This window comes from Eptatretus burgeri, chromosome 8 (assembly GCF_056783735.1).
Source record: "Eptatretus burgeri isolate ZD-2024b chromosome 8, Ebu_testis_v1, whole genome shotgun sequence".
In the NCBI taxonomy this organism is placed as follows: Eukaryota; Metazoa; Chordata; class Myxini; order Myxiniformes; family Myxinidae; genus Eptatretus; species Eptatretus burgeri.
In genome coordinates this window covers 54,063,433-54,086,299 of record NC_140968.1, presented here as the reverse complement: position 1 = coordinate 54,086,299, position 22,867 = coordinate 54,063,433, and the positions used below count along the sequence as shown (strand labels likewise).

The window sequence follows — 22,867 nt, the reverse complement described above, 5'->3', positions numbered from 1 at the left end:
TAACCATGTATTGACATTTTACATGTATTTACAGAGGCAAATCATGTATTTCCAGCAATCATCACATATGTACAAGCAATAACATTCGCACTTATCCCCTCCGTGTGCATACCAACCATCGGATTCCTTAAGCTGTCACTTTTACTTTACATAGGGCATCCATCAAGCATCTGAGACAAGGAAATGATAGATATAGAGGTGAGAGAAAGATGAAGATGAAGACGAGTCGTGTGCCATCACAAATTCTGTCAATTCGGCTAAGTTCATGCCCCCAATGGTTCTGGTGCTCCTCGTACCAGTGCTAGCCCGGTCAGCACATCTCCGAGCCGCCGTTTCTCACCGCGCACCCCGGGAAAGGCGATAAGCACAGCGCAGACCCCAGACTTTTAGGTCAGGGTGCAAAGACACGACAAGCCTGGAGACGCATGCTACGAACTGGACCTGAAACCAAGAGGAGCCAAAAACCAAGACGATGACAGAATGACTCGAAGGTTAAGACAAGGATTTTCTCAGACAAGGCAGAAGACGAGCTGAAGACTTCTCTCTCAAGATTCTCACCGAGAAGACATCCATCCATATATCTCTCTCCATCTCTCTCCATATATATCTCTATCTCTATCTCTATCTCTATCTCTATCTCTATCTCTCTCTCTCTCTCTCTCTCGCACCCCCTTATATCGCATATTCTCCCCGCCCTCACCAATGTTGACTTTACCTCACATGAACTGCTGGATGCCCTTGCATAGACAGATGCCCTTGCATAGACAGATGCCCTTTGGGATTGGCAGGCATGACACCATTGTGATGAGGTCATCATCACGACGTTGGTCCAAGTCAGGAGAATTTCATAATGCCATTAATACCTTTCCCCGATTGCTTAATAACATCAATGGTGCTTCCTGGTTGTGATTGGTGGACGGAACACAATGTGTCCATGTGGCAGATGGCACTCGTTCGAGCCAAATGCAATCTAGCCTCAGCAATCACTGTCAGTGGGGCAGCAAGTGCTAGTATATAAGCCTAAAGGGCTCCAAAAGTCGCCAACTACATGGAACAGTCATATGTTGCCCTGATGAGCCCAAAGAAGGACAAAACCAGGTCAGTGGCTTTGCTTTTCATTTGCTTGGTCACAGCTTTTGACTTTGCCTCACATGAACTGCTGGACAACGCCTTTCGGGGTTGACATCTCATCACAACGTTGGTTCAAGTCAGGAGAATTTCATCATACCATTAACAATTTTGATTCGACATATGATTACATTTTTTGGGATGCCTCATCGTGATTAACACTCGACCCAAACAAAGCCAATGGAAATCTGCCACAACAAAACCGGACTGTGTATAATCAGCAAAGCCGACAGGACTAATGTGTTTGGCCTACCAGAAAACCAAGATGGTGGCCATATCATTTCGGTTGGGTGCTATGGTGGTAGGTGGAGTCAAACAACAGATATAGGTGTGGTCCAGCAGCCGTCCGACCAATGGGTGCACATTTCAAATATCGACCCCCCCCCCAACAACATCGCAAAGCTCTTGTAGACCTGCAACTCATTGCAGGTAAAAACACCCACGTTCATGATCGGTGAGTTATTGTGCTTTATGTGCTTTCATAGTCAAATAATCAGGGTCAAAGCTAGTCCCAAAGTATATGTCAATACATTGGACACTTTGTCGAGGGAGCAATATTATAACAACATAGGTTATACGCAACTAGAAACTTTTAGCATTAGAGTTCTTAACTACGCTGAACTTTCAGTACGTTTAGTTATTCTTATTATGTACCAGAATAGCCTCCTTACAACCACGACAAAATCGTGACGTCACATCCAGGATTCAATAGGAGGGAATCGGGACGGGATGCAATGACGTAAGACGTGACCTAATGTGTGAGTTTGAACCAATGAGAGCCAACCCTTTCACATGTCGTTTGGGGAAGAAAAAAAAATTGGATCACGGCCGACATTTTTGCAGGGCCCCTGTGCCTCATAATTTGGCACTTACAGCACTGTTCGCAGCGCATATCTATTTACACGCAACACAGTACTCTTAACTGAACAAATACAACGAAATAACTATTGTAATACTAATGATTGATTATTTTACCCCTGGAAAAGCAAAATCATATCAGTACACTGTTATATCGTGCCCTGGCAGAATAAAATGAACACCTCTGATTGTAAACAAACTTTATTTCAACAATATGTGAAATGAATGCAAAATCAAATTGACTACAAATGGATTAATCAAATAGAATATCAGTATCTGTTGCATTTACTTTGGCATGGTACAGTGCTTGAAACTGAACGGCATCGAATCAATGATAGCCGACAGTATTACATATTCCAGCCAAATCCAGATGTATCAAATGTGGAGAAGATTTTGTTACAGCTCTTGCATATTACTTGGCAACGGCCAGCCTTTTCACCGCTCCTGTTCCATACATTCCCAAACGTGGTCAAGTCAGGACACTGTGATGGGCAGACAAGAAGGTGCAGCCAATTCTGTCTCTTTTAGGCAGATGTGGTTCTGGACACATGGCATGTGATACCATCTTCCTGCAATAAATGTGTTCCATGACTGTAAAATACTTTGCTCATATACAAGAAGCCTTATTACCACTATACCAGCAAGGCATTTTGCAACATGGAACACATTTACTGCAGGAAGCTGATATCGCATGTTATACGAGTATGTCCAGTAGAATAAATGGAGTGGACTGCAGCTTCTTGTTTGGGATCCACAGAGTCCTGACATGAAGACCATCGAACATCTGAGGACGTATGAATTCAGAGCTGTGGAAGAACTGACACCAAGAGCGACAACCAAATCGACTCCACATTTGGCGAAAATCTTGATCAGGCGGGCATTCAGATTATCAATGATTTGATGCCTTTACATGTTCGAGCACTGTATGAGGGCAAAGGACATGTTGTTTTACTTGCTTATTATCCAATCATGCCGCCTGGAATATGGAGCTTCTTATGAACTTTTGCCACTTTTGTCGTCAGTATTGGGCCCATGTTCCAATTTTATTACAGGTGACCTTCATTCCTTCAATTTCCTTCTCGAAGGAACATTGCCAGGTCTCTTGAAAATCACCAAGGAAATCGCATTAATCCTCATTAACCCCCCACCCCAAGCCTTCCTTCTTCCACAATTTCCAGTTTTCCTTCCTGACAGTTTCCTTCTGTGTCCATCTTGTCCACCTCATGCATTCTTTCCTGCCCCCATTCCTCCCACACCCGTTGTTTGTCCAAGTCTCCCTCTGACTGCACCATTGGTGCTACCCCACCACCCCCCCCCTCTCTGCTGTTTCCTTTTGTCCTGTTACGTCCTGATCCATTCAGTGTATTCGCTCTTCCACAAACCTTCACTATGTATACAAAACAAAATATCAGGACTGACCACATTGCTGCCAAATACCTCGGATTAGTTTTGATGATAGCGACCGAAGCCTCCAAATTTCCTTGAGCTTCGTGAATGCACCCCTTGCCTTTCGCAACCATTGCAGTACATTTGAATCCCCATATACCCCACTCCTATTATGGTAACTATGGACCCCAGATACGTAAACTTATTAACCTCTCTAGTTGGTAAGTTGTTGCACAATTGGTTGTTGGTGTGTGTGTGTGTTACCAGATAGTTTCGTGAATGCACCCGAGAGGAGTCAATACAATGAGTCAAATTGAGTGCATTCCGATCACAGATTGTTAAAATGAAGTTTGTTTACAATCGAGGGTGTTCATTACATTCTCACAGGGCGCTGTAGTAAAGTCCTGTAATAAGAAACACTAATTGTGGTGAATACTCTTCTAAGGAATAGTACTTTGTGGGCAATCCTCTTTTAACAAATGATTTTTCAACTTGATGTAAACGACCATTGAAAAAATTTTAAAAAGATTAAAAAAGGAAAATCCTTTAAAGCATCGCGGAAAAAGGAAATATCGATGTGGTCCAGTTACTTCAGTGCAATGATGATCGAATGGAAACTTTAAGTCAAACCACACAAGGTGAAATATATAAATAAAAAGTTCACTCTTGTGGACTCAAAACACTTGGGGCATCCTCATGTTTGGGATGGCGGTGGAAGGGGGAGAGAACATTCCCTGCAGAACAAATTTTCGATACGATGACAAGGATGACGTTCATTATCATGAGACGACTGCATACATGTCCAGCATGTCGAACATCATATGACAAGCCTGAGCTTGATTTGATTATGGAATGAGGGATAAACATTCCCGCATTCCATACCAAAATTGGAAGGGTGCTCGGTAAAGTGCACACCTCCACCACGTAATTTCTGATCCACGAGAACATATAGTGCCCAAAACATTTTTGAAATATCATGTTATATTGTTGTGGGCCGGGGGTCGGTGGCGAGGAACGGCCACCAGGTGGAGCAGTAGAGCCGTCTCCCACCGAACACCCGGAATTGCAGGTCGTAACCTTCGGACAACTCCAAAGGTCACGGGTCGCTTAAGGACCGTGACCGCCAATTCTCTGACGTCGTAGGGTAGGGTTAATAGCCAAATTTCAATATACCTAAGTACCCACGTCATCAAATTACCGGGGCGGTCACACCCTCGACGGACCTTGGGCGGAACGGGCCGTTTACCGAGCCCGAACCGGGTGTAAACCGAGCGGGGATTACCAAGGTCCGTCGGTCCAAATGAACAATTATGGCACGACGGCCTCCCTAATTCCCAATACGCACCGTGCTAAACCAATGAAAGAAAGTGACAGACAACGAGCTGGTACACTGACCAATCGGGGTTTATTTATAATGGGGCAGGGGAGCACAAAAAGAGCAGAGTTAAACAGACTATCAAGAAGGAATGCAAGTAATGTACAAGGCACTTAAACAATTGTTACTTATAGACTGGGCCCACAGACACACACGCACACACCCAAAAGAAATGGTGGCCGTGGCCTTTATTTGGCCCTTCAGCTCGGGAGGGAAGGTGAGCTGAGGGCAAGAGTCTGCACTTGCACCTGTCCGCCTTGTGCAGTCTGGTCGAGCTGACTCGGCGGGACTCGAACCCACCGCCTCAACGCAGCACCAAGCACCAGGAACGAGGGATAGAGCGCCGGACGCCAGCCAGCACGAAGGCGGACGAGGCGAGAGACGACGAGGCGACAGGCGATCGAGGCCGAAAAAGCGTCCAGGCGGATCAGATGACACCAGGCGAGGCAGACCCAGCCAGAATCATCGCCCCGACCGTTATTCGTTCCTCTCGTGGGGTGGGAGGGATTTCTTCCCTGGCCACTTGCCTCCTGATTGGACGGTTGCGTCACGCGATTCGCTGGCCGTCCCTCATTGGACAGGCCCACGGAAAGGCGGGCGACTCCCACCCTTCTGGGTGGAGTCCCGATCTGAGGCGATTGTAGCTCCGCCTACCTCCTCACCTAAGACCATGTGCGTAACGGCAACCGGGTTGAGTGAGGGACGGGGCGGACGAGACGCCGCTCCTTACCGATTGGCTAAAGAGGGAGTGGGCCCCGCCCACGGTTGCGTTCGTCACGCATGCGCATGAGGGAGGGCGATGGTGGAAGAAGCGAAGATGTATGTTGTTGTGGTTGATGTATAAATTCTAACAATAAAATAACTCGCAGCGCACACATGAAATTCCCATTAGACAGAAGGAGGGATTCTAACTATAAACACATACTTACCGAGATAACTGATCTGCGGGGACTCTGGCTGTTGTGTGCGATGGCTACCAGATTCGTAACAATATATCGTTTTTGGCCACATCTCTCAATGGTGAATGAAGAATCAATTGAGAAAATTCTTGTACCCAGATCCGGATCCGGAACTTCACCAAAATCGAATCAATTTTTCCTGGTCACACACCCAACCTGTCCACCAAGTTTTGTCTGAATCAGTCAACAACTTTTTGATATCCTGCTTTATATTGGTTTAACCCCATCTCTCAACGGTGAAGAATCACTTAAAAAAAAACTTATCAGATCCTGATTTGGATCCGGACCTTCACCAAAATTTAATCAGTTCTTCCTCGTCACACACCCGTGTCCACCAAGTTTCGTCCAAATCCATCCACAACTTTTTGAGATATTGTGCTATATATCGTTTTTGGCCCGATCTCCCATTGGTGAAGAATCACTTGAAAAATTCTATTAGTCGGATCCAGATCCGGATCCGGATCTTCACCAAAATCGAATCCGTTCGTACTTGTGACACACCGAACCTGTCCACAACTTTTTGAGATATCCTGCACACAAACAGATTGACAAACAGACAGAGAGGGGTGAAAACATAACCTCCTTCACCTTCAAGGGCAGAGGTAAAAAACCAAATCTGCAGACCAGTAATGGAAACCTCGCCAGCCATGCGGAATATTCCCAGAAGGGTGATAAGAAAGGCAAATGGTTTGGATGAGGACAGATATCATATTTGTTGTGAACAAATACCACTTATGTTTGTTGGTGTGAGATCGTATGTTGAGGTGGCAGTGATTTGTCAACAACACAAATGTAATTACCATGGTGTTTACACGGGCACCTGTTCTGAATTTTCTGTGTATTCTCTAACCAGATGCAGGCTCAGTGCTGCCAGAGCAGCCCCATGGCAGGGATTACATCGAGTGGGTGGTTTGCCTTTGTCTTCCAAGCGATAGTCAGGGAATGAATTTGTAATTTGGTTCAAGTGCTGGCGATAGCTCACCCACTCTTTGTAAAAGGACATCATAGAATCTTTAACGCCCACCAACTAATTCTGGAACATGAGATGTCCATTTTAACGTCCTGGATCTGCATCCGGATCCAGGTCAGGTCAGTCAGGTTTCTTGACTGCCACTGGTAACATGTAACCCAGTGCTACCTGCTGCATGGTTGGGTAGTCGGCGACGAAACTGACTACCCTCACTGGCTCGCCAGTGGGGAGGGTGACTGTGACACCCTGCAAGACTAAAATCAACACCTGCCAAAAGGGCGGATGAGCTCCTTTAGGGAGCCAACGGCCATCCAGTAAGGAGAAGGTGTCTCCGAAAAAAAACACCCATCCGGTTAGACCAGTTTTCTGAAGTAGTAGGTTGTCGACAGCAACCTCTCAGGATGGTCCTACCGTTCTTACTTAGGAGCGTTAAAGTGATGCCCGGAGCCATCTTACACTCTCCGTGTCAGGATTGCTGGAACATGAGATGTCCATTTTAACGTCCTGGATCCGCATCCGCATCCGGATCCAGGTCGGTCAGTCAGCTTTCTTGACTGCCACTAGTAACATGTAACCCAGTGCTGCTCCGTGTCAGGATTGCTGGTCTTACTTTCTGTCTCACTCAAACTATAGCTACTGGGCTAGCTTTAATCTCTCTTTCTTGCAAACAAACACCGTACACTTTTCTTACTCACTCATTTTCACTCTTCACTTTACATTCTCTCTTTTATTTCTCTATATTTAAGGCCTGACTTCAATGAGGACTATTTAGTCTGCGACTGGAGCCTTCAACATTTAAATAAATTAATTAATTTCAGCAGCTTGTTTTCTTGTCACCAACCCAACTCATTCACCCAGTTGTTTTTTTTCATAATCCTTCCACAACTTTTTGAGACATCGCACTACATAACGTTTTTGTCCCGCTCTCTCAAGGGTGAAAAATCACTTTAAAATTTCTCGGATCTGCATCTTCATCAAAATCTAAACAATCCATCCTTGTCACACACCTAACCTGCCCACCAAGTTTCGTTTGAATCCGTGAACAACTTTTTGAGATATCCTGTTCACAGACAAACAAACAGGGGTAACTACATAACCTCTGGTCCACCTTTCGTGATGGAGGTACAAAGGCAGGTCTAATGGGTTTCAAAGACAAAATCTCATTAATCTGACTTAGAGCTCCACCCCCTTCCCCCCCCCCCCCAACTGCACACCCTCACCTCGTCCCAATAATCATTCATGATCGTTTGTGTGGAGGGCTGATCGAATACAAAGTAACACACAAAGAAGCTCTCTTTAAAACAAAATAATTTCTTGATAAACTTTGATAACTGCCCTCACCCTTGTAATTTGCCAACAACCTCGAATCGACCGACTTACCGCAGAAGGATATTGACATTTGGGAAACCTTCCCAAGTCTGTCGGCATTCCGGGCATTCCGTACGCCGTGAGGCCTCCCACCAGAGCGCCAGACAGTGGCGACAGAAGCTGTGTCCGCAGGTGAGCGTCGTCGGTTCCAGCAGCAACTCGTAACAGCAATGGCAAGAAAATTCAGCCGCCGAAAGACGGTCCTTCACATTGGTCTCTTTGACGTCGTCATCTCGAGAGGTCTCCATGGCACCGGTGTCCCTTCTGAACCACGCACGCAGCAACCTCCTCGGTCAACGGGAACCGCTTCAATGTGAGCACAGTTCACTCCATCCTTGTGATACCCCCCCCCCCCTTTTCTTCAACACCTGAGCCTCGATCAAACGTGCATCGCTCGTTGAAAGTGACTCACGAGCAGGTTCTACAGAAGGAGTGGAGAACAAACAAGTTATGACTTGGCATGTCGAACTCGCTCAGTATTCCACAATGCAGATATAATACAGATCATCCATTGGAAGACCTGATTCATTACTAACAGCATGTTCTGATCAATTCACAATTATATATATATATATATATTTATTATAATATAAATATTACAGTGTAGTACTGTACCTCACCATGTCCTTAATGGACATCACTTCATCAAGTCATTGAAAAACGCACCTTGTGATTAAACATCCACATCGGTCATGAAACATACAGGGCACGTATACATATAATAAGAGATCGGGTCACATCGCAAAGGGTAGATGTCCCGATCGGTATTTCACCTCGACGCGTGAATTTTCATGTTTCATGGCTTCACGTCGGGTGAAAGAATTACATTCCCTTGTCCACCGCGAAGCCCCTGAACATGTGTTCGTCCTCCAATTACAAGGTACAAGGTACAAGGCACAGTAAACGTCAAAGCAAGTTCTGAAACGGTCGCTTGACCTCTCATCCCGCGTGGGACAAAAGTGAGACGATAAAAAGGGCAAGGTTCGCCTTCGTTCGCTCGCAACATGAAGTGACAACGTGGCGAGACAGAGAAACATAAAACACGTTTACCCTTTACCCGACCCCGATTATTGGGGCCACGTTGGAGCCGTGCCCGAATGTTTTTGGGCGGTGTATGTCACGAACAGTTTGTTCCTTTTGAGGAAATCGAGACGAAACCGATTTCGACACTCCACGGTTGGATCGGGTCACGGACACGGGATTTTGGGAACGATTTTATCAATTACTTCGCGACGAGACCGAAACCAAAATACGTGTATTTATTTTACCTCAGGTGAAGCAAGCAGCACTTACCTTAAACATCCGAGAGGTAAAACAACGGTAATAGGATCTCGAAACGATCGTGGGACCAGTCACCGGGAACAACTGTGACGAGTAGTACAGTTGTGGGGCCCAAAACGTCGTCAAGAAAACATGAGCACAGGAGGGACGTTCAGGTGGGGCTCGTGCCTCGGATTTCGGGAACTCGATGTCCCGGAAGAGGCGAACACTCAACGGTTTGTTTGAACCGGCAAACGTCGGAAATCATGGCGTGATTGAAACGACGGTCATCACAAAATTTGGGGGAATTTGAAATGTACGATCGAGGGATTTCAAGGCCGTGTCAAGGCCAATAAAAGTACAAAGGCACGGACGGGGGTCGAACCCGCGATCTTCGGTTTACGAGACCGACGCCTTACCACTTGGCCACCGCGCCATCGGCGAGTGATGCACTAAATCCATTCTTATTTATAAATTGTTTTTATGTTTTCACAAATAACGGATCAATATTTACGAGAAAAGTCCTCCACAACGGACAATCTTGTTCCAAGTATCGACACGCTCTTCTGACGCGTACTATTATTTGGGCGGTGTATAGGCCGCTGACGGCTGCCCATAAATCGCTCCCGCAAAATAATTTTTTAAAATATAATCCGAGTGAAGCAAAAACATTCCCACTGCTTATAATTCAAAATACCTCACTGTTCTGGAAAACGTGTGGACAGGACAGGACAGGAATACTGCGCTGTAAATGGTGGAGACACGTAATACCCTCTCCCACCGGCAGCGGCGCCACAGGATAAACATTTACATTCCCCCCTCAACCCCCCACGACCACCAATAAACATAAAACACCCCTCGACATTAATTCAGGTCGTACTGATCCGATGGAGCAAATCTGGATGTAGTGGGGCCAGAACGGTCGGAGGAGTAACGCGACAAACAAAAACAGCAATCCGTGAATTATAGATCGATGAGGATTGATTTTAATTTGTCCTATTTAAATCTTCAATCTTGTGTTGTGCATGTTAATTAACTCCCTGAGGTTTCCACCATGTTGTGTTGCCTTTGCCGTAGGAGAGGAAAATGGGGGAGGGCAGAGGAAAATGTGGGAGGGGAGAGGAAAAAGGGGGAGGGGAGAGGAAAAGGTGGGAGGGGAGAGGAAAACGGGGAGGGGAGAGTAAAAAGGGGGAGAGAGAGGAAAAAGGGGGAGGGAGAGGAAAAAGGGGGAGGGAAGAGGAAAGGGGGAGAGGAAATGGGGGAAGAGGAAAAGGGGGAGAGGAAAAGGGGGAGAGGAAAAGGGGGTAGAGGAAAGGGGAGAGGGAGTTAGAAGAAAGCAGAGGAAGAGGAAGGGGGAGCAGAAGAAGAAAGGGAAGAGGAAATTATGGGGGAGGGGAGAGGAAAGAGGGGAGGGGAAAGGTCGGGGGGAAGAGGGGTAGAGGGGAAGAGGGAAGGGGAGGTGAGGAGAAGTGCGAGAGGAAGTGAGTGATGGAGGAATGGAGGATGGAGAGAGAGGGGGAGAGGAAGAGGTAAGCAGAGAAGAGGTAAAAAGGGAAGGGAAGCAGAGAGGAAGTAGAGAGGAAGGGGGGAGAGAAGGGGAGGGGGAAGGAAGACGAAGGGAAGGAGAAGAGAAACTAACATTCTGTGGAGGTAAAATCTTCCAAGAGGATGCCATATAATCCATCGTTAAGCAAGGCAAAGCTGAGTAAAGAGAGACATGAAAAGGGCAAAAAAAATCATGAGAACCGAACAAGAACCAGTTATCCATCAGCAACAGGAGACATGGAGCAAGACGGTGTAAGGCAAATGGTAAAAATGATGACCCATTGCAGCCACAAATATGACCTCAAAGAGGATTTTGAGGGAGATGTGAGAGGAGTAGAAGCACGTGTTGATCAGCAGTGACTGGATGGCGATAAAGACCGGCACGGACATAGTGATTCAGATTTGAACAGAGAAATATGTACACGAATGGAGATTCCCTGACAAACAAATTGGTGGAACTGGAATTACTGGAAGGGAATTGTTGGAACCAGAATCAAATGGCAGACAAAATACTGCATTGGGGTCATCAGGAGGAACCAAGGGGAGGGTGAGGATTGATTATTATGATTACTGAGGTGAAACCTCTGAATAGCACAACTATGACCACAGCAACATCCTTGGCACTTCCAGGATATACAAACGTGGACATTGATACTCGCAATGTTGAGGAGTGATGATTTATCCTGGGTAAGTTCTCATCTGCAGGTGGGAGAAGTTAACATGAAAACTAACTGTAAGGATTCAGGAATGATTCTCTCTATCTCTCTGGAGAAAGGACAGCCTTCTTATTGGCTGTATGTATCGCTGTCCATCTGGCGGGTGTAAGAATCGCGAGTTACTGAATGAGCTGATCTGCAAAACCAGTGACAGACAGGAGAGCGATGTATTCATTGTTGGGGACTTCAATTGTCCGGCAGTTGATTGGAGATCGTGGCACGCCGATGGATTTCTGGACCAACCAGCCCAGCTTTTCAATGAAGCCCGACACGAGAGTTATTGTTTCCAGCATGTGGATGTGTTTACACCATATTGCTCAGGAAAGGGTTCCAGCTTACTTAATGTGGTACTGACAAACACACAGGATATGGTTAATTCCATAGAATACAGACCTCCACCATCTAGTATAGTGGGGAAACTGAGCTAAATATAGCATAACAATTGTGCATTTTATGAAGAAAGCACCAAATTTGGCACACTAGTAGCCGATCATATGATGAACAGATTTGGATATTGGGCCATCTCAAAATTTTTGATGGCAGTGCAAAATGGCTGCCACAGCCATCAGTGGCTGAATTTGAGATGGCCCAATATCCAAATCTGTTCATAATATGTTGGGCTACTAGTGTGCCAAATTTGGTGCTTTCCTCACAAAATGTGCAATTGTTATGCTAAAGTTGCCCCACTAGTCGTGAACACTGCTGCATAGTTGTGGAGCTAAATGTACTTGGAAAGGCACATGAGTTGGCGACAGCACCCAAATTTAAACTGAATAAGGGAAATTTTGATCGTATGAGTCAAATGCTTGATGACATCTCCTTGCTTTCATGGGCTGTAGTGAAGCTTGGAGCTTTTTCAGAGAGCATTTTGAACTATTTGTGGTGAGGATGTTGAGGTCACGGAGAGATTCACTTACCTTGGCAGTGACATTCATGTCTCTGCTGGCTGTGAGTAAGAGGTCAACAGATGTCTGGGTCGGACCTGGGGAGTCATGGATTCACTGGATCATGGTATGTGGTGCTGCCGGTACCTGTGCGGGACGATGAAAGTCCGAGTCTTCAGGTCCTTGGTGCTTCCAATCTTGCTCTATGGATGTGAGACTTGGACTCTGACCAGGAATCGAAGACGGCAACTTTATTTCTTTGGTGCCAGGTCTCTTCGGAGAATCCTTGGCAATTGCTGGTCGGACTTTGTGTCCAACGAGCAGTTGCTGAGAGAGAGACTCAAATGAGATTTGTTCCCTGCATAGTCCGTGAGCATCTGCTGCGGCTGTATGGACATTTGGTTCGTTTTCCTGATGCTCATCCTGCTCACCAGATTGTCTCAGCAAGGGAGTCTCGAGAGTGGAGGAGGTCAATGTTCAGACCACGTGCCTTGTGGTTGCAGCAGTTTGATCGGCATCTCAAGAAGACGGGGATGGGCCTGGCGTCTGTCTAGGGGATGATCAGAGGCCCCCGGAGTACCGGCGGAAAGTGGACGGAGCGAAGTGCTGCTCCGGCGCGTACTCCCATATCTGACCTGACCTGATGGAAGAACACATTCCAACATCCATATCCTCGGCTCAGAAGGGTATCAGGAAAAACCCGACTGCATTTCTATCGAAGGAATTGCACAATCACACAAAAAGTTAAAATCATGGATAAAGTACACTACTTCCGATGGTATTGGACTTTGAAAGATACACCAAGGTGTCACGTCATCAAGCCCAGGAAATCCCGAAACCTGCGTGATTACCAATCACTACGATGGCTTGTGATTGTGATGCTCGTTTTAATCAGCCATCTTGGAACCTCTTCTTCTGGTTGTTGTTGATGTTGTGGTTGTTGTTTCACATCATGACAGTACGGTGGAGTTACATGCATCCAAAGGTATCCAAACACAATACAAACCATTATCATGACATCCCTCCCCCATTTGAATCTGAAGACTGCACATGAGTTTACTGTTCCATCATTTAAGCTACTCGACCTCCCAAACTTCCCAAAAGAAAATCACAACATTCAATCCAGAATTTCACCTTCTTGCCTTAAATCTCAATTGCATTCATTCTTTATCAAATAATCACAATCTGACAAAATCTTTGTATTTCCTTGGCATTCTCTTCTCTCGATTTGGTCTGCCTGGAGCATGATGTAACAATGATGCATCCTTCTGATCTTGCCTTGTATGTTGATCTGGCGATACCTCTGGATCTCGAAGTTTCTCTGCTCCATCCACCTGTGGAACCTAGATGGGTAGTTCAGCTGCCTCATCAGTCTCTGCACTCCTCTGTGCCCCCATCTCCTCACGTTGCCATGTTTTGCTCGATCATCACTCGATTCATCTCTGGAACACCACTCGTCTCCAGATTCCCCATCTCAGGAATATTCTGATGTCGATACTTCTTCACGTGTGATGTGTTTCTGTCATAACAAACTCCATCTGGTGACTCTATTGTCACCTTGCTTCCTGTCTTGGAAGCAACAGTGTAAGGGTCTGGCAGGATGGCTGTGTCAAGTTTTCTTGGATTCTCTCGTTTCAGCAACACCGTATCTCCCGACAACACATCAGAATCTTTAGTACGACATCGATGATCCGCATGCAGCTTCATCGATCCCTTCTTCTCAGCATTCCAGTCTCAAACCTCCTGGTCAGCCAAGACATCCTTCAGCTCCGGCATCTTGGTTCGGATTTTCCTTCCAAATAACAACTCTGCTGGGCTTTTCCCTATGGTAGAGTGAAGTGCTGCCCCTGGAATGCCTTGAAACACTTTGTGGATCTCATGTCGGTAAATGTCAGGTGCTGCATCGATACCAAATAACAGCCTCTTATAGCTGTACAATCCACAGTGTGTAACAGACATTGTTACATTCCTTGACTCCACATGCAATTCTACCTGGTGGTACCTGCACTTCAAGTCCAACTTGGAAAACACTTTACTCGTTTTTAAGTCCTGGAGTACCTCATCTATTATGGGTATGAGATGGCGCTCTCTAACCACTGCTTCGTTCACCCGTCGCATATCAACGCACAGTCTAATATCTCCATTTGGTTTTGGGATCACTATGACCGGACTCACCCAAAGTGTTGGTCCCTCCACAAGCTCAATGATGTCCTGTTGAATAAGTTCTTCAATCTTTGCTTCAACTTTACTCAGCAACCCAAATGGTGTTCTTCTAACCTAGTGGGGCAGATAACAGCAATTTTTGAGAGGAATCGTGCAAATGATGATACAAGCATCCAATTTGGCACATTTGTTCTCCAGGGGATTCTAATCAAATCTGCCTGATTGGCCATTTGAAAATCCAAATTTTGAAAAATTTGAAAACAAAAAAAAAAAACTTCAAAAAAGTCAAGATCATGAATCAATGTTGGATGCTGGCTGAGATTGGTGAATGTTTCAGAAACATCATCAAAGACGTTCCAAGTCTGCCATGCAGTTTTCTTCCCTTTACCGCGGAAGGCAGACACGATGTCACATCGGGTGAACGCATGGAAGTATGGGATCCCTCAAGCTTTCTCAGGCCCTATTGCAGAAACTACCTCATGGACTGGAATCCATCGCGCCTTGGCTCCTTGGCCAAAGACAATCCACATGTTCTCAAGACCTAGTTCCTGTAAGGATGTCAGTACAGATATTGCTATGACTAGTACATCCGTGTCATTAGCCTTAATGATAATGGACTTGCTACCATCCGTCGTTGCATCCCTGGCGTGTACAAATATTCGAGTGTCAGCTTCTTCATGACAACATGGAGACACAGCATCCAGTGACTTCCTTGTGTTGCTAATGGCATCTTCTCCTTTTGTGACAATGACTGTGCTTGTCGTCTGTGCTTCACACATCTTTTCCGCAAGGAAGTGAAACAGCTCAGTCTTGTTGCTGTCATCTCGAAGAAAGCTTCTCCAGTTACTTGGGGTCTTACTGGTTCCTGTCACTCTTCTTGCCACCTTTTCGACCTTTCCTCGGACTTCAGACTTAACTTCTTGTACACATCAAACACTACGTCCACCCTCTCGTACCTGGCACCATAGGAGTCCACCTTTGGGATGATGTCTTCTTCAGCATAGTCATCAAATATCTTTGACTTACATGGAGGTAGGGCATTGATAAGTGCTGAGCCATCAATGATGACTGCATCTCCCCTTGGTTCTCTGTCTGGGATGTTCACTTGCACATCAAGAATTTCAGCCAGCTGTGACTTCAAATTTTTTTGAAGTTTATATTTTTTTTTTCTAATTTTTCAAAATTTGGATTTTAAAATGGCCAATCAGGCAGATTTGATCAGAAAGCCCTGCAGAACAGAAATGCCGAATTTGATGCTTGTATCATAATTTGCACGATTTTTCTACTATCTACTACACTAACCGGCTAAGCAACTGGTTTAACCTCAGGGTCAATTGTCAGTTTAACTTGACAGTCTGGTAGCTCTCCAACCCCTCCGAAAACCGGCTCAAACTCGCGTTTCAGATCTGCCTCGGACATCACCGAGTTTACACCAAATCCAATGTGTAATATACCCAATGTCTGGGTAGTCTCTTTACTCATCAATGGCTTCCCCTTTTCAATTACCATGAATTGCACACTCGTTTTCCTTCCACCGGCGCTCACTTCTGCAGTAAAACATCCCACCGTGTGAAGTGGCACCATTATGGTGTACGGATACAGTTTCTTTGTGGATTTCCATGACTTGCATGCTATTTTATTTTGCTTCATCTTTTCCGACAATGCTTTGGCCATCACATTGCTGTCACTTCCAGAATCCACCAGGATCTGCACATCCATACCCCCAAATCACTACAGGAACTTTCTCCTGATGCCCATGTCCATTTACTGTAAAAGCACAGCCATCATCATCATCATCAGTATTATCATTGCAGTTTCTGTTCTCCACTCGACGAACATTTTTTTCCACATCTATCGATTTAACATTTACACTTCCTTGCAAAATTATCCTTTCCCCCACATTTTCCACATAATTTGCCTATAGCAGAGAAACTCAAACCCTTCCAACTATGTCCCAGATGTCCACATCTGAAGCATTCTTTATGTCTTGCTTGGCAGAATCTACTCAAACCTCTCTGGGTAATCTTGTTGACATGACTACTGGAGTTTGACGGAGACTTTCCAGCATGTCCCGCATCCAATTTCATTGCCCGAACCAACTCATCCACTTAGTTTCGTCATAACTCCTCCACAAATTTTTGAGATATCTATCTATCTATATATTACTAAAACTCTCATCTTGTATGTAAAAACTTAGCAAAAACAGAACAAAGTAGACTGGCACGTGGTAGAGCATATACCTCCGCCAGGCTGAACAGTTTATGCTTTGTATCCGACTGATGGGCTGGTTCTTGTCACTTCACCAACTTATGCACCTAATTTTGTCATAACTCATCCACAACTTTTTTGAAATATCGTGCTATACATACATGTCGTTTTTGTTCCCATCTCTCAATGGTGAAGAATTACTTTGTAATTAAACCATTCTCGTATCCCGATCTGGATCTTCACCAAAATTGAATTAATTCTTCCGAGTGGAGGATGTAAGTATGAGGGGAGGTGGATGGAAGGCAGCATGATGGGAAGGGAAGGGAAGGCAGCATGATAGGTAGAGAATGCGATGTGAGAGGAAGGGAAGGCAGAGTGAGGGGAAGGGAAGGAAAGGCAGTGTAAGAGGAGGGGAAGGCACAGCAGCATGAGGAAAGGAAGTCAGTGTGAGGGGAGGGGAAGGGTGATAAAATGCACCCAAACAGCAACATTTTCTTTCTCACCGCGAGTTCTATATAAAACTTAGTGGGAGCATTGAAAACCCACGTTATCTACCTGGCAAAGGCCTGCCTGCCTGCATGCTCACACATGCAGCGACCTTTGCACCCCTCCATTGGCTCACTCCGAATCAGATTTGCAAATGCTATCCCATGGGGAAACTGTTTTAAATTCAAAACTAAACCATCAGTCCTTAACAGTCCCCTCAACAAATGGGGAGGGGTGGGAGAGAGAGGGGAGAGTAAAGGGGGATGAGAGAGAGAGGGAGAGAGGGAGAGGGGGAGAGGGGTGGGAGAGAGGGAGAGGGGTGGGAGAGAGGGAGAGGGGTGGGAGAGAGGGAGAGGGATGGGAGAGAGGGAGAGGGATGGGAGAGAGGGAGAGGGGTGGGAGAGAGGGAGAGCGGTGGGAGAGAGATAGTGGTGGGAGAGAGATAGTGGTGGGAGAGAGATAGTGGTGGGAGAGAGATAGTGGTGGGAGAGAGATAGTGGTGGGAGAGAGGGATAGTGGTGGGAGAGAGGGATAGGGGTGGGAGAGAGGGAGAGGGGTGAGAGAGGCAGAGGGCTGACAAAGGGGAGGGGGAGAGAGGAGAGGAGGAGAGAGGGGAAGAGGAGAGGGGGGATTCCAGCAGATGTGATGCCATGTTTAGTGTCCGAGAGACGGCACATCCTTTGATGGATCACCCTGCCTGTGAAACACTGGAATGACAGTTGAGAGCTGGGTCAGCATTCAAACCCAGCCTAGACCGCTTAGAGTGTGCCTGCATACTTCTCGGCTATTCTGATATGATGTGGCAATTTATTGCTTTGTAACAACTGAAAACAGTTTTTACTCATTGCATTCATCTAATTTATTTTGCCTTCCACACTACTCCAGTATCAAACCAAAGTATTGCTCTTGAAGCTTGAAGAGGGCTCACCAAGTCGCTTAACCAAACACTCCAGCTAAATGGTTGAAGAAACTTTTTTAAATGAAATGTTTAATTTTAATATGCATTTATCCATGCTGAAGTGACGGGTTATAGAATGAAAGAAAATCGCACAAAAAGGGGAAATGTAGTATAAAATAAAATTCCTCATTTTCAACGAGCCAGCCGCAAACCGACGCACTGCAGAACAACACGGGCCAAGTACAGGTGAGTGGCCCCTGAACTTTGTTCAACTTCAACTCGATTGATATACAGTATTCAGTGACAGTGCGAATAGTGTAGAGCACTCACCAAGTGGCATAAGTACTCAAGGAATCACTCCACCAAAACAGTTGAAAAGGAACAGCTGTCTGGGCAAGTGATTAGTGATCGCCAATCCATCATACCAAACAGCTCCTAGAGACGTCTGAAATGTCAAACTATGGCCGAATTGGACAAATAAACACTTTTTTAAAACAGTAAGAACTGCTGCTAAGTTCAGTTTTGTAATTCAGTTTTGGTTTAATTTAAGAGATTTCAGAGGTTATGGCATGTGTGGAAATAAAATAAAGCCATGAACGCTGGTGTCTCTGGGTGTTTATAAGCATTGCAATGTATGCAGCGATTAATAGGTATGATTATTCGGCATTCGATAATACGTGCGAGGAAAGTGAAAAAAAAAAACTTAAATCGTTAAGAAATCATTGGGGCCTGTTCCAAGTGAAGGTATTGTTGAGCAGGCCAAAGAAAATAGTGACTTAAGACTGTTGCGAGCTGACAGAGGGGAGACCAAAATGGCGTGCCGCCATCTTGGTAAGGCATATTTTGGTTTTTCGTGATGAGCACCCCCTAAATTATCCTCTAAAGGGGTGTTTAAATTAACCCAAACAGCCAATTTTCATTCATGTACCACTTTGGAGTTCCCTTAGTGTGCATGCAAAATTTGGGGCCGCTCGATTTCATGGTTTTGGAGTTAGGGAGGAGACAGATGGGTGGACTGATGGATACACACTGACATTATTATAGATTAGTTTGATTGCTTCTTCTTTTATTCCCTTCCCCCATGACCATTATTGTTGTAATTAATTACAACTTTCCTCGAGGTGAATTCTGGTCACTTGTAATCAGGAAAGTCCATTGAAGGTTAATTGGCAATGGCTATTAAAGCTGTATCCCTGAACCATGCCATGCGTTACTCGACTCGCTCGGCTGTTAATTGAATGTGAGGCAAGCGGTGACAATTAACGCCACACCGGCTGATTTCACTGTCCCACCGGCACAGTATCGGAATGGACAGACCCATAATCTGAGGCGGGACAGCTGACACAGCCGGTCGTTACTGTCGGGTTGAAGTGATCTGCCGGGATCCCATCAGGCAACTGGAACGAACCCGCTTGGCTACAATAGTGTGTGTGTGTGTGTGTGTGTGTGTGTGTGTGTGTGTGTGTGTGTGTGTGTGTGTGTGTGTGTGTGTGTGTGTGGGGGTGTGTGGGGGTGTGTGTGTGTGTGTGTGTGTGTGTGTGTGTGTGTGTGTGTGTGTGTGTGTGTTTAACAAAGTCTATTGGATGACTTGTACAGTAATCTATATTATAAAGCAGGAACAGTCAGTTTGCCCAACTCCTCCTCCAGTTTTTGGCCAATCTTCATCAAACTTGGCAAACATACACATGGGATCCTGAAGGTCAGGCATGGGTTCTCAGCAGCAAGTTGGCTTCTTCATGACAAAGGTTCAAACTCTCACCAGAAGGCAAGAGGGTGTAATGCGTAACTGCAATAAATTGTTTGGTGGTAGCATTAATATTTAGCGACATCAAATGGATGAAAGGTGTCAATAGATTGGCAACAGATGAAAGCCTCATAATTCTGGCAAGACACAGAACAATAAAATGACACGGGCTTAAAATAGCGAAACATTACGATGGTATGAGGTGGTTAGTGAACCTTTTGTGAAGATAATGTACAATGACTTGTCACTCTCTCATCCAACTTCACCCCAAGCTTATGTATTGTGTGTACAGGTACATTTGTTTGTGTAAGTAAGGTGCAGGTTGAATTGTCAAAATGCAATTACCATTCATCATCTAATACAGCTGATGAGTCTACTGGAGTTGAAACAAATTCTACATACGTGCTGGTTTTGATATGATGACTGACTGTTATTGAGATCAAGAACTAATAAGGGCTAAGAAGGTGCACTGACCTCTGGTCCACCATGCTAAGTGAGGGAGCTGCTACTCAATACACTGCTCACACTCAAGCAATAGGATTACCAAGAAGTCTAAAACATGTTTTTCTCAAGTTAAAAAAGGGGAAGAGAAGGGACAGGTTGGGGCGAGGGTGGGGGAGAGGGGGAGGTAGTGGGTAAATTAACACATGCTCTTATTTTCCACCTTAAGCCTTAACAGTTAAGGTGGCTGGGTTAAGATCTTAGGGTATTGAGGTTGAGCTCCTGTCCTGTCGTTAAATACCACCAGGTGGGTTGACAGCCTGTCATCCTTCCAAGGTTGGGAAAATGAGTACCAGCTTACTGGTAACGGGGCACTGCATCAACGACACAGCTGCGCTCCCAGCAATGATGCATCCAGCAGTCACAGGCTGGATACAAAATGATGATGACGATTCCCCTCTAACTTGTGATAAGTCTTGAGGGCACACCAAGAAAGCAGGGTCTTATGTATACACGCCAGCAGTGTCTGAAGCATCCAAGGGAAAAATATTGCTAAACAGATACATAACAGATTCCATCCCATCCTTTGGGACCACACTCTGTGCAGAGCGTTGGTGCTGCCTAAGCAGTCTCCTTGGCTATTGGGCACAATAGTGGATGGGTCGCCACTCCGACACAGTATACCAGCAGGCTGGTACTCATTTTGCCCACCTCAGAAGGATGACAGGCTGAGCCAACCCCACCTGGTATTAATTCAACAACCGAGTGGGATTTGAACTCAGGATCACTGGCATCCCAAGCCCACCACTCTAGCCATTAAGTCAACACCAGGCATATATACAGATTGGACATCATCTAAATGTGCCACCCCTCTTACAAATGGCTTTTACATCCTCTGTTTGGTTAAAGATAATTTGAGCTTCATCTTGAAATACCTCAAAGTACCAGTGATGATGAAACCTTAAACAGAATTATTTTTATAAATCTTTCGACCACGACGTCAGAGGGAATCTTGTAGTGTATTTACATTCACATGTTTGCATACACATGTACATTTGCACCACATTCTGTCCAAATTTGCCTGAGTTATAAAAAAAAAACACTTGTGTGAAAGCTTCCTCAGGTTTCCTGAAGACAGGTGTTTAGCAGGAAGATTACATTTAAAAACAAGGCTCCAGTTCACCATTGCAACATGGCTTCAACATAGTGTTTTCTTTTTAGATAATCAAAACAAAATCAAAAGTGGGATATGTCTGTACAGAAATTATCACGTTGAACAAATTGGCTGTCATTAAAGCCATTTCCCAAATTCAAGCAACCTTAAGCCTTCTGTGTTATGGCTATTTGTCCATCCTCCAAGCAGTGTATAACCACAAAACAATCTGGCCATTTAATTTTTAGCGCATGATAACCAAGGCCATACCATGAGCTTGAAAATGCAAAAATCTGAAAAAAAAACAAAAAAAATCCAACAGCCAAGTTGGAACAAAGTGCAAGTCATCAAAAGTCAACAGAAGGTACCATCAGTCGAATTATAGAGACAATGAATCGAGAGACAACTACAGAAGGATTCAAATAAATTAATGTCAGGGCTTTATCTCGAGGATTGATGGGTTGTTCACCATGATGCCGAGGATTATTCTATCCATGTACTGTCGTAGTTGCCAGTTTATTTCCTCAATTTCCTGCAGCGCCTCCAACACCTGCACATCATGAATGAGGGAAGCAAAGGGAGGGGGATGGAAGTTAAAAAAAAAACTGTTTTGATTTGATTATGTGAGCTCCTACATTCCTACCACATCAACACCCATCACATTTGTCATTGAGCATTATTTCACAAGATCAATCAGCAACTCAGATACAAACTACACCAATGGCTGCTCTGCCTGCTCTGATTTTTAGCATTCAAACGGTGAAAATTCTGATGAGAGTGGACTAGCTTTTCAAGCAGATTACCGTTTATTCCATTATGCTCAGTTTTTCTCTCTTTACCCAAGCTCTGCCTTTATTATTTTTTTAAAGCCTACTGATGTGATAAGATACAGCAGGTATTTGACAGTTTATAAAAAATGCATCTAGGAATGCATATAGGAATGAGTGAATAACACCCCAATTTCCGTTAAACATGGCATGTGTTTCTGACGAGGAAAATACGGAAACCTCCGTATAGGTTGTTTAAAAAAGATAATTGAAGGAGGTCCAGATGAAGGGGGCCCGGATGAAGGGGGACCGACACTTAGGATTGCCCTGGGCCCAATTCTGGCTCTCAGTGACTCTGGGTGCGAACCAACTCTTCTGGCAGCAAATTTGTAGTTATCCCCCGTCAACCAATGAAGTTGGCGGGAGATATAGAAATGGGTTCCTTCCGTCCGTCCGTCACATTTCGTTTCCGGAGCTTAACTACAAATCCCCTCAAGATATATTTACGAAATTTGGTATACATATCAAGCAAGTGGTAAACTGGTGTTCCCCCCAAAA

General features: G+C 45.1%; 2 protein-coding genes and 1 non-coding gene across 9 annotated transcripts in view; all 3 read right to left on the bottom strand.

Annotated features, from left to right (window-relative positions):
* The window catches only part of BFAR (bifunctional apoptosis regulator), a 48,504-nt gene extending 38,806 nt beyond the window's left edge, over positions 1–9,698 (bottom strand). The window contains exons 1-2 of one of the 3 annotated variants that reach the window (XM_085892081.1): positions 9,338–9,698; positions 8,057–8,465 (exon numbers count right to left, since the gene is read on the bottom strand). In XM_085892081.1, the coding sequence (XP_085748207.1) occupies positions 8,057–8,292 (236 nt within the window). In that variant the 5' untranslated portion in view covers positions 8,293–8,465; positions 9,338–9,698. Of the gene's footprint in view, positions 1–8,056; positions 8,466–8,817; positions 9,126–9,337 lie in introns of those variants that run through there. The other 2 variants (XM_085892082.1, XM_085892080.1) reach the window with 2 other exon arrangements.
* On the bottom strand, positions 9,669–9,740 carry TRNAT-CGU (transfer RNA threonine (anticodon CGU)). The gene has a single exon. It is a non-coding gene; the product is annotated as a tRNA-Thr (tRNA).
* Positions 9,741–21,389: 11,649 nt separating this feature from the next.
* Positions 21,390–22,867, bottom strand: part of LOC147021764 (uncharacterized) — a 55,603-nt gene continuing 54,125 nt past the window's right edge. For all 5 annotated transcript variants that reach the window (XM_085892074.1, XM_085892075.1, XM_085892076.1 and 2 more), the window contains one exon: positions 21,390–22,092. In XM_085892074.1, coding sequence (XP_085748200.1) covers positions 21,976–22,092 — 117 coding nt within the window. In that variant the 3' untranslated portion in view covers positions 21,390–21,975. The remainder of the gene's footprint in view (positions 22,093–22,867) is intronic.